This window comes from Clupea harengus, chromosome 17, assembly GCF_900700415.2.
Source record: "Clupea harengus chromosome 17, Ch_v2.0.2, whole genome shotgun sequence".
Taxonomy (NCBI): Eukaryota; Metazoa; Chordata; class Actinopteri; order Clupeiformes; family Clupeidae; genus Clupea; species Clupea harengus.
This window is the reverse complement of record NC_045168.1, coordinates 9,089,577-9,101,247: the sequence shown is the minus strand read 5'-3', so window position 1 is coordinate 9,101,247 and position 11,671 is coordinate 9,089,577. Positions and strand designations below refer to the sequence as shown.

The 11,671-nt window shown below is 46.6% G+C and overlaps 1 protein-coding gene across 1 annotated transcript in view; it reads right to left on the bottom strand.

Annotated features, from left to right (window-relative positions):
* Positions 1-211: 211 nt before the first annotated feature.
* The window catches only part of rbm33a (RNA binding motif protein 33a), a 37,154-nt gene continuing 25,694 nt past the window's right edge, over positions 212-11,671 (bottom strand). The window contains 7 exon segments of the mRNA XM_031583756.2: positions 212-2,797; positions 3,347-3,435; positions 3,639-3,818; positions 6,824-6,991; positions 9,225-9,470; positions 9,472-10,020; positions 11,275-11,607. Of these exon segments, the coding sequence (XP_031439616.2) occupies positions 2,749-2,797; positions 3,347-3,435; positions 3,639-3,818; positions 6,824-6,991; positions 9,225-9,470; positions 9,472-10,020; positions 11,275-11,607 (1,614 nt within the window). The 3' untranslated portion in view covers positions 212-2,748.

Below are 11,671 nucleotides of genomic sequence, written 5' to 3'. Positions count from 1 at the left end.
CACACACACACACACACACACACACACACACACACACACACTTACTTACTCACAAACACACATACATACAAGCAGGGAAAAGGGCAGTGGACACTGTTAAGGACACAGAACGTCAAAATAAAATGCGCTAAAACTGTACCACCTACGTAGTGTATTACCATCATCATCATCATCATCAACCAACAATGACATCACACAGAGAATAGTAAAATAGTGGTTCAATGGCTTCACGTACCCATAATGATATGGTATATACATGACCATGTTTTATTTTTTTTATATTAAAATGCTTCCAAGGAAGCTTGAACTCATGAGGAAACCAAGGTCTCGATGTCCTAGATACAAACAAAACACATCTAAAAGGTTGAGGCTACTGACATTAATCTGTATGTGTGAAGTACGGGTGGTTGGAAGCGTTTGCAGCGTTTTGCAGCACATAAATTGAAGTCTTTAGGTTCTACTATGTACACTGCGGAAAAAAAAACCCGGAACCACTGTGGTAAACATAATACTAGTCAAATAAAACGAAACAAAAAAAGAGTCACCTTACACGTTGTGTACTATTCAGTATGTACATGATCACCGACACACAGATAATGGCTGCTCCCACTGTTTAGAAAACGCCATGCTCCTCACAGTCAAACAGAGAAGAAGTGCCTCTGTAGCGCTAACTTCAAGATAATGCGGCGCCCTGCTCCTACAGTTTACTCTTTGGACTTGTTCTTAATTAGAATGGCATAGAATGTTCTTAATTAGAATGGCATGTGCTAAGAGCTAGCGGCTGGGAGATGCACACTCGGGGGAGGGGGGAAATTCTCATTGATGATTTATTTAAGTAATGTAAAGATATTTACCCATTTCTACATTTCCTTCTGTGGGTGGGGACATGAATCGGTTTCAGGACATTAACGAGGCCAAGGGTTAATTTACAATCGATTCAAATGAGCGGCAAACTGAAGGGACACGACTGTCTGCTAATTGCCGGAATGCAAACCCTACTATAAATGCTGTGCTGGAAATATCAATGCATGCATGCCAAGAATGATGAGGTCCAAAAGGGAAACTACTAAAGCAAGGAGCATCTCTGTAGAACTCTACACAGATGGGAGTTGTATGTACTTTGTATACAAACGTGAATACTCTGAAACTCCGACCAAACTCAAGATATTTACCAGAATCTAAAATCACTGATTTACACTACGCCAAAAGAAACACAATCTTTTCTGACTTCAATCCAGTGCCGAAACACCTATTTGACATAGAGCATTTCCCCCCAATGCAAATAGCCAGTGCCCAGCAACTGACGCATTACCCTCTACCGTGGCAACATAACACCAACTCAAAACAACACAGCAAAGCAAAAAAAGCCCAGCCTAACCGACTAAACAACGCGGCCAAAAAAACTACAGCTATCAGTCAACCTCGCATTCTCACACCTGAACCCGCTTCAACGTCAAACGATAAACAAGCTGAGAAGGGTTTCCGCCGTATAAGACCCAAAAGATTCACAAGGAGCCTCAATTACTTTGGAGATCTTAGCTCTCAAATGAGTGATTTGCACTTTACGGTATGATGTCCTCTGTCAATATGAAGTTCCTTTCATCCTGTATGTACAACAATAACTGATTCATAAAACATAAGTAAAAACAAAACCAAAGTGTGTCATTAAAATGTTTTTTTTGTCGTGCCAGTGTTTGTGCCGTTAGACTATTCTAGTATGTCGTCATGAGAAAACAAATGATGCCAGCCTCTTGGTAGGTGATTTAAGTTGCCTTAAAATAGACCTAAATATCTGTTCCACAACGAAAAAAACTATCCACACAATGCCAGTATATGCCAAAGCCAGCCTGTTGACTAAAACTCCAGATCATGTACTAATGTTTATATGATTTAAAGATAGTGAAATATGAAATAGTTGTTATTCAAAGGAAAACGGGTTGTTAAATATAGTGGCCACTGAAAGCACCACTTTTCAGATCATATTCTCCACTAGGTTGTGCTGTTTACCCAGTAAAAGCTGCTATTGGGCCCTCAGAACTCCACGGACATCTTTGGGGTGGACAATGGACATGAGATCAGTGGTCAGACACCACCCCCTACAGGTAATAAATGGCACTGCCATAAGAGTCGAACCGCTCAAAGCTGCGGTCCAAAATACTAAAGAATCTACAAGTGGGGAAAACATTTTATGGGACATTTGAGGCTTACAACTACTACAATGTACAAGTTTTTAAGAAGAATGACTATAATAGGAGCGGGGCGCAACCATTACCAGGTGTCGACTGTTTGGTGTTGGTATGTGTTGGTTGGTGTTGGTGGTGTTGGTGTTGTAGCTGTGACAAAACACTCAATCCTCAAGTCTCTCTCTTACTAATGGTACTGAAACAACTGGTGCCAATGTAACCAGTCTAGAAACATGACTCCACTCTCCTTCAGTGTGAGGGCATTCACTGAAGGAACACACCGGAGACGGGTTATGTTCTTTCGGCTCTTGTTTTGTCTGCCGGTCTCCTGAAGGTGGGCTGTCTGAGAAGGTGCTCCACTGTCGTCGGGCGTTGTCTCCACTATAAAAGAGGCGTGTTGCTCTGGGGGTGGTCATTCCCCCCTTCCACCACAGAAGAGCCTCAGAGATGCCAGTGTGAGCAGACTGTAGGGCCTCCTCCTCTCCTCCTCTTTGACTCCGACACCTTCCATCCAAATCTCCCCCCCATGCCTCCTCTCTTCCCTGGGCCAGCCGCTGCTCTCTTCTCAGCCGTCGATGAGGGACACGTCAATGTGAGACAGGTCGATCATGTGCCTGTGGTGATGTGCGAGGGGTTCGGGGTGAGACATGGGTTTTCTGTGTCACACAACGCAGAGAAAAAAGCCTGACTACCTATTGTTAACATTTGCCTCCCGGGGTCTAAATCACAACTAACAATAAATCAAAAAGAACTCTAACTGCACCAAAAACATTGCTTTAATCCTAAACATGTAAAAGTGTGCCAAATAACATGCTGACATGATGAAATGTAACGTGTGGGGAACCTTAACCATTTCTATCTGCTGTGATGGGTGACCCAAATGTGTCACATCAAACAGGTCTTAGACACCTGACATCCATATTTTTGTCATATTTTTCTATGTATGGTTAAGTATCTCTATGTTAACAGTTAGGGATGTAACGGTATGTTTATGTGCAACTATCATTCAAATCCATTCTGGCCTCCATTACATACATTTCAATCCTACGTATTAATCCCCATCTAAGTCTTAGGATGTATCCCCTCAGACACAGAGTGGGAGAGCTAGAACAGAGGCCAGAGGAGGTTCTGTGTGGAGATGTTCACTGGTGTCATCAGCTTACCTGTGGAAACTGAGCTGGAAGCTCTGGGCATGCTGTGGGTTCAGGAACTTGGCAATGGCCTTCCTCTGCTGGGGCACCATCTTGAACATCTGTGAGACGCAGAACCAGACCGCATGTTTACAAGGCCACTCTCAAAGAGAAACCTGTGCAGCTACCACACTGCGTGAAACACTACTCATTTTGGATGCAAGACCTACCAAGCGGACCAAGTACAGTGTCTTGCATATCTTTGTTTTGTGTGAAAAGGGACCACAAAGAGATAGAATCCGCTTTGTTTTGTGGCTAAACATACTTGGATGGGTCCGATGGACTGCAGCAGGTTCCTGAGCTGCTTCTCCGTGGTGGAGGAGGACAGGCCCTCGATGGACACGGTGGTAGGTGGCTCCTCCGGAACATTCCCACTCTGTCTGGTGGCCATCATCCGACCCCCGCGGGCCACACCGCCTCGGCCCCCACGCCCAGGCATCACCACCTGAGAGAGAGAGAGAGAGAGAGAGAGAGAGAGAGCAGAAAAGGGGGTGAAAGAAAGAAAGATGCATTATAGAGGGAAGGAAGCAGAGGAAGATAGAAGGGAGCGAGTGAGAAGAAGACAGACAAGAGGGAAAGGAGGGGAAAGCATCCATGATGAATTCATTTATGCACACTTTCACACGAGTGACACTGCAAGACAGGCAGCTCTTTTCTCCTCAAACATCTCCTGTCATTATCGTCACTACAGGTGTGCCGCATCCCATGATCTCCTGTGCTGTGAGCTCTGAAGTGTGCCACACACAGCACAGCACAGAGCAGCTCAGCTGAGGGAGGATGGGTCTGCTGTCCCTGAGCAGAGAGGAACACAGCCCAGACAGGCACTGGAGCCAGACGGAACATCAGCCAGCAGCCCGCTCCTCTGATGCTGTCAGACAGCTGGGGGTTGTGTGAGCGTATGGGTATGCGTATGCCTGTGTGTATCTGCGTGCATGTGTGTGTGAGAGTGTGTGTGTGTGTGTGAGTGTGTGTGTGTGTGTGTGTGTGTGTGAGAGAGTGTGTGAGTGAGTGTGTGAGTGAGTGAGTGTGTGTGTGAGGGAGTGTGTGAGCAGGGATCTGTACCCCAGGGAGGCAAACAGCCATGTTGAAGGTGGATGTATGTGACACTTGTTCCACACCTCCTTGGAGATGTTGCCGTGGTGACAGGCACATCAGGCAGGCTGGGGGGAGTGTGTGTGTGTTGTCCCCACAATAGCGACCCCCTTCCAACCCCCTCCCAAGCACCACAGCAGGTGCCGCACTGTCCAACATTATTAGTCAGGCTGCTGTGTGTGTGTGTGTGTGTGTGTGTGTGTGTGTGTGTGTGTGTGCGCGTGCGTGAGTCTGTGTGTGTGTGTGTGTGTGTGTGTGTTTTCCCTCCACAGAGGTTGGACCCCAGAGACACAGAGGGGCGGAGCAGAGCCGAGGGAGAGCCTTGGTCCCTCATGCTCGACTGAAGGTGGCAGAGAACACCACCGCTTCCTTCAGGTAGGAAATCTCACGCTGTGATGCACTGACACACTTCTACTGGCACTCATTCTTTAACTAATCCTTGAATTGCCAGTGCTCAGAAAGCATTATTGTTTCATTCAGTCATAATGGACACACACCAAACAGCACATCAAGTGTAGACATAAATGATTAAGTGGCCACTAGAGATGTGTCAGAGTAGACATACAGTTATGTGCAAAAGAATAGCAGTCTCACATCACTTATGTGTTTAAGTACTGATTTTGGCAGAAATTATGATACAACATGGGAACTAATTCATGACTAGGTGCAGCAGAGCAATGGCCAAACAACAGACTTAACAGACATGACATGCATGCTGCTGATTCGGGGTAATTGACTAATTTAATGAAAGGTGTTCAAATGGGTGTGTTCAAATTAATAGCAGTGTGGAGTTCAATTAGGGAGGTCAATCAGTCGGTGAAGAAATGGTGTCAATAATGGCCCTTATTTAAGGAAGGAAGGCAGCAGGGGTTGTACCTGCTACTTTTAGCCCTTGTCCAGTGGTAAAATGGGTCGGTCTAGACATTGCACTGAAGAGAAGAGAACTCTTATAAAAAAGTTGATTGGAGACGGGAAAACTTATAAAGAAGTGGAGAAAATAATTGGCTGCTCAGCTAAAATGATCTCCAATGCTTTAAAATGGCAAAGAAAACCAGAAAAACGTGGGAGAAAAAGGAATACCACCATCCGCGTAGATCGTAAAATAACAAGAATGGCAAAGAAACAACCAATGATCAGCTCCAGAGAGATCAAAGAAGATCTTCATTTGCCTGTGAGTACTTCAACGATCAGAAGACGCCTATGTGAAGCCAAACTATTTGCAAGAAACCCTCGTAAAGTACCACTGCTGAAAAAAAGACATGTATTGAAAAGGTTACAGTTTGCCAAAGAACACATTGACTGGCCGAAAGAGAAGTGGCGCAATGTTCTATGGACAGATGAGAGCAAGATTGTTCTTATTGGGTCTAAAGGCCGCAGACAGTTTGTGAGACGACCCCCAAACACTGAATACAAGCCACAGTACACTGTGAAGACTGTAAAACATGGAGGTGCGAGCATAATGGTTTGGGGATGTTTCTCATACTTTGGAGTGGGGCCCATTTATCGCATAACAGGCACCATGGACCAGTTTCAGTACGTTCAAATACTGGAAGAGGTCATGTTGCCTTATGCTGAGGAAGAAATGCCCTTAAAATGGGTGTTTCAGCAGGACAACGACCCCAAACACACCAGCAAGCGGGCAACATCCTGGTTCCAGACCAACAAAATTGATGTGATGAAGTGGCCAGCCCAATCCCCGGACCTCAATCCGATTGAGAATTTGTGGAGTGACCTGAAGAATGCAGTTTTTGATGCAAAACCCAAGAATGCAGAAGATCTGTGGAGTGTAGTCCAGTCAGCTTGGGCTGCAATTTCTGTTAGCAGGTGTCAAATGTTAGTTGACTCTATGCCAAACATATGTAAAGCAGTGATAAAAAATAATGGTTACACAACTAAATATTAGTTCAGTGCTTAAAGTAGGGGCTAAATCTTCATTTAATTTTAAAGTTTATACTGTAAATATTCCAGTTCGTAAATGAAAATGCAGATACTGCTATTTTTTTGAACAGCCGAATAATCTTTTTCTTTATTTTCAGTTTAAAAAAAAAAAAAAAAGTTTATTTTTTCATGTGGAATTGAATGTGTGCTGCTCCTAGTGCCTTTGTATGTATTGAAATAAATGCTATTAGGAACATGGAACTTTTTCTCTGTTGTTTTAAACACACTGCTATTATTTTGCACATAACTGTATATGTATTGCAAGTGAATGCACAACAGAAGCATGCAAGATCTTTACAGGAAAACCAATACAAAAATATTCATGCATACCCACACTTCTCCATGTCCGCTTTCATGTAACAACAATAACGTGTCACATTGTCTAATTGAATGCACTTTAAGAAATGACCAGCGTCATACCCTGTTGGGCTGTGCGAGGCCCCTGCCTCCCTGTCCCGCGGGAAGCGGTTGCTGTCCGCCGGCTCCCATGGTGACCTTTCTGATGGGGAGCTGGCGTGGCTGCGGGGGGAGCCGGCCGATGGGCTGCGGCTGTTCCGCCGGGGCTGGGGTCTCTGGAGCCTCTCCTCCCTAAAGAACACGGCATCATGTTGTTAACACTCACACACCGACACAGCTCTATTCACCCATGCCCACAAGCACACACACACACACACTCATGTGCCCAGCAGGAGGTGCTTAATATAGTTACACCACAGGGAGAGTCTGTACCAAGCAAGTTGAGGTGGCAACGCTTTAAACCTGATGGGGCCGTTCACAGTACAGATCTTCCATCTTACTCAAGACCACTGCCTTTCAGGCCAGGTTTTGATTTCCCATGGGAACTTTTCGGGTCTGGTTTGATAGTTCCATGCATCACTTCTTTGAACATTTTTGCGCATCCTAGTCTCCTAAGACAATCTAGAAAAACGGTCTGAACTCGTATCAGGTATCAGAATGTAGAGGCTATTTGTTAAGGCCTCTACTAGAAGCTCCTCTTGGTGTCCTCTTTCAAGATTAGAGAATGCTGCATCCGTAATCTCCATCTTAACTCCCTTCTCTCATTCTCTCTCTGTCTTCTTTTCAGGTGTCACCTCATAGGTCTAATGTTCCCCTCCTAGAAGAATCTCCACCACCTTCCGCTTAACAAAAGAAGACAAGACGAGAGTCCACACTATCTATGCAAGCCGTCTGCCAATCACAGCGTAGATGGTTTAATCCGGCTCTATAGAAATCACTTCCACTGATTACACATGTCTCTCTCGGGCTCTTAAACACACACACACACACACACACACACACCCCCTCAACAACCCTTCCTTCCCCTGGCCGCTTCCCACTCCTCTTGTAATATTGGCGGTGAAAATTTAATTTGCCCTTATCTGCGTTAAGCCACGAGAGGAGGAGGATGATGAGACGGAACCTCTTTCTCTGCTGTTCTTCTGCAGGTATTATAGCGCTGAGCCCCCGCGCGCCGACACAAGATAAATTAGCTTAGTCTCATGGATTGACACGTATTCACACACACACACACACACACACACACACACACACACACACACACACACACACACACACACACACACACCTGAGTGATGGGCTGATGGGACGCAGGAGCAAAGAGGAGAGGAGAGGAGCAGAGGAAAGAGAGAGACACACAGAGGGAGAGAGACAGAGATAGCATTGTCGAGCTGCCGTGGATGACAGCGTCTTGGAGGCTGCATCTGGAAAATTAGCTTTGCGGCGTGGTTTCATCCTGCTCTTTCATTCCCCCCCTGCCCCCACCCCCACCTCCCGCTCGCTCTCCTGTCTCCCTCCATCTGTCAGATCCACGATGCTTTAGACATCTCCGTGCAGGGTTCCATTAGCGATGCTGACATCCCGTCCAGTTATCTTAATCTATGGCCCCCGCAGTCCCTCAGATCTCCACCTCTCACTCTGAATGTATGAGGTGTGTGTGTGAGTGTGTTTATTAGTGGTTTTCAAACTTTGAGGGCCCCCATTTGACAATGAGAAAAAAATGTGTGCATGCGTCTGTATGTGTGTATTGTGTGTGTATAGGACTTCCTGTACATCACCAAAGGGCCAACACGAACAAAGCACTTGAGAGGAAAGCCTGGAAAGCCACTCTATTTCTCTGAGGAAGCCATAACAACAGCTCCAAGACACTGACACATTTTGAAGACTTTCCCCAAGCACTAAAGGCTGGATTCCGCTGAGTCTAGCCCCCTTCAGCTAAACTTTGGGGAAATCTTTAAGCGTGCGGATCGAGGTACCTCTAAGACGACGCCAACCTTTAAGAGCACGATGCGCGTGTCTTCTAGACAATGGGGGAAAAATGTCACTCCGCTCTCTTTTTATTGACTGGAGAAGCCGGTGCCATTTATGCGCCGAAAGCACGAGAGAGACGTTTTGCGGCAACGCAAGGGAACCAGGAGTGTTTTATAGATCAGTTCCATTCAAGTGACACTTCATCGCCACCTTAATGTCACTCACAGCAGACTTTAAATCTTAAAACTTTAAGAGGAGAGAGGGGAAAGGAATAAAAGAGGGCTCTTTGACTTTTAAAAATAATTGGAAAATTTTCTCTTTGTCTTCACGATGCCGTCTTTTGTGTCTTTATGTCTGTGAGGATGTGATGACATTTGTGTCATGAAAATAGTCGGGGAAGAGACAAAAATATCATGGGGGGGGGGGGGGGAATCATGAGACAGAGGTGTGAACTTTACGGGAGTGGGGCGATCAATGAGCGACTCGCGTTTAAATCCCAATCTGGCACCAAAAAAGAGAACCACGAAAGAGACAAGAGAAAGGTCTCACTCACCCCGCCGCAGAGTTTGACCACCCGGACCTTCTGTGGGAGCTGAGGAGAGCCGGTGCTGTTCTGCCTCTGCATCACCGTCCTCTTCCTTCCAGTCCTGGGCCCCTGAGCCTGGGGCTGGACTGGACACTGCCCTTCCATCACAACCCCCTGCATAGGCATGTTACCAGCAAGTCCTGGGGTGTTCTGTTGGTTCATTGCCCTCCTCTGCTGCAGCTGCAGTTGTTGTTGTTGTTGTTGCTGCTGCTGCTGCTGCTGTTGTTGCTGCTGTTGTTGTTGTTGCTGTTGCTGTTGTTGCTGTTGTTGTTGTTGTTGCTGCTGCTGCCATTGGCCCTGTTGGCCAGGATTTGGCCCACTGTTCTGCTGGGCAACACCAGCCTGGGGCTGAGGTTTGGCCATCTGCAAGCGGGTCTTCACGTTGGGCCGAGGGATGGTGGAGATAGTGGGGATGGTGGGCTGAGTCTGTGTGGCTCCGTTGGAAGGGAGCTGGGGCATCTGTGGGGTGGGGGCCTGGGCCAGTAGGGGTTTCTGCTGCAGCTGCTGCTGCTGCTGCTGCTGCTGCTGCTGCTGCTGCTGGGTGTTGGTTGGGAGTCTGGTTCTGTGGGTTCTGGGGCATCTGTGGGATCTGTGGGTTCTGTGAGTTCTGTGCGCTGATGCGCTGAAGCAGCTCTCTCTTGCGCACGCCGGCCTGCATCTGTCGCCGCTCCTCCTTCTGCTTGAGGATCTTCTCCCGCAGCCTCTTCTGCTCCTCCAGCTTCAGCCGGTACTGACGCGTCTCCTCGTCCTCATTAGGGTCCACCTGTGGGCGCACACACATACACACGACTACTGACACAGGTGCTACACACTAACAATACAAAGTAAGCCATCCAAATCCACATCATTACACCCCCAACCATAATAAGGCAGTGGTAATACCTATATACATGTATCAGTCAAACTGCCTCAGCCACATAATAATGAACACTGACACAAACTCCTAGAGCAGCGGTCTTGTAAGTCAAAAACCTAACAATACTCTCACTATTCAAAACCCTTGTCATTAGAATTCCCCTATGAATGGTCTTGAGTGACAGATCCTCAATTTTTTTGCGATCCTGTGTTTTGTGAAATCAGATGACCCTCATCTAAAATGAGTGTTCTTATGTCTCCAGTGCATGAAACGAAGCAAGCAATATTACAAACAATATTAAAATGTGAAAAACCAAAGAAACTGATAATCGGTCTGATGTCTGATTTTTATCTCATTCATTTGTTTTGTGGTATATGTGGAGTTTAACTGGGGTTTAAAGACCAAACAACAAAAAAAAAAAAAAATCACAAAACAGAATTTGGTCATTTTGATCGCAAAAAATCAGCCGCCCAAAATGGAGAAATCCTGGAGTGAATGTTCAGATTAGAATGCATCCCAGAACAGTCCAGCCACAGGATGAAGTGGGTAAGAGCCAATGCAGCAGTCTGAAGTATTGATTAGCTCTCACTAGCCTGTCAGACCTGGCCCTCATTGGTGACCTAATAATGGAGTCTTAATCAACAGCATCTGCCTGGTGTACTCCATCCATACATTAACAAGGGGAAACCATGGTGGAAGAGAGAGGATGCTGTGCTCGTATCAAAGGAGTGAAGTTATACACTGAAACGCTTGCAGGCTGGGCAGAAGCCTTTTTGCAGTTAAAATATACGAAACAAAACAGACAAAAGAAAAACCACCACATTAGTGCAGCACATCACTACCCTGGTAGTGACTTCATTAACCAGCCCAGCAAGGATCACCTTTGTCTTATTGGACACAGAGAGCAGTTATTTGTTATTGGCTTAATATATGCATGATCCAGCAGGAGTCATTTAGCAGTTGCATAAGAAAAACATGGAGAACAATGGGAAATTGTAACTTTGAAACACTGAGACGTGGCAAACAAAAGTAATTAATCTATAGTATAACAGTTATTTCTTTACAATGTTACACTAATCCTCATAAGGGGCTGCTGCACGTGCAGGAAGAGCTTTGCATCACCACAAGGCACCAGGCTGTATCTGGCCGTGTGGGACTCACCGGAGTGGGCTGTGCTGCGGGCACCACCGTCTTCTCTGGGATAGGCTGCCCTCTGCCCATCCCCTGTCCTCTGCCCATCCCCTGCCCTCGACCCCCTGGGCCCCCGCGGGTATTCTGGATGTTGAGGCCCTGGTGTCCGCCCATGCCCTGCATCCCTCTGCCCATGGGGCGCTGCTGCTGCTGCTGCTGGTGCCCTCCTCTGTTGGGCGACTGCGGAGGCTGCGAGTGGATGTTGCTGTTGTTACCGAAGTTTCCGGTGGCGATGGGCAGCTCGCGCAGGTTGCTGTTGCGCTGGGCGAGCACCTGAACCTGCTGGATGGATGACGGGGGGCTCTGGAACACAAGATTTAAGGCAGGATTTACTAAAGGGACTACTGGACAACTTACCGCCACATTA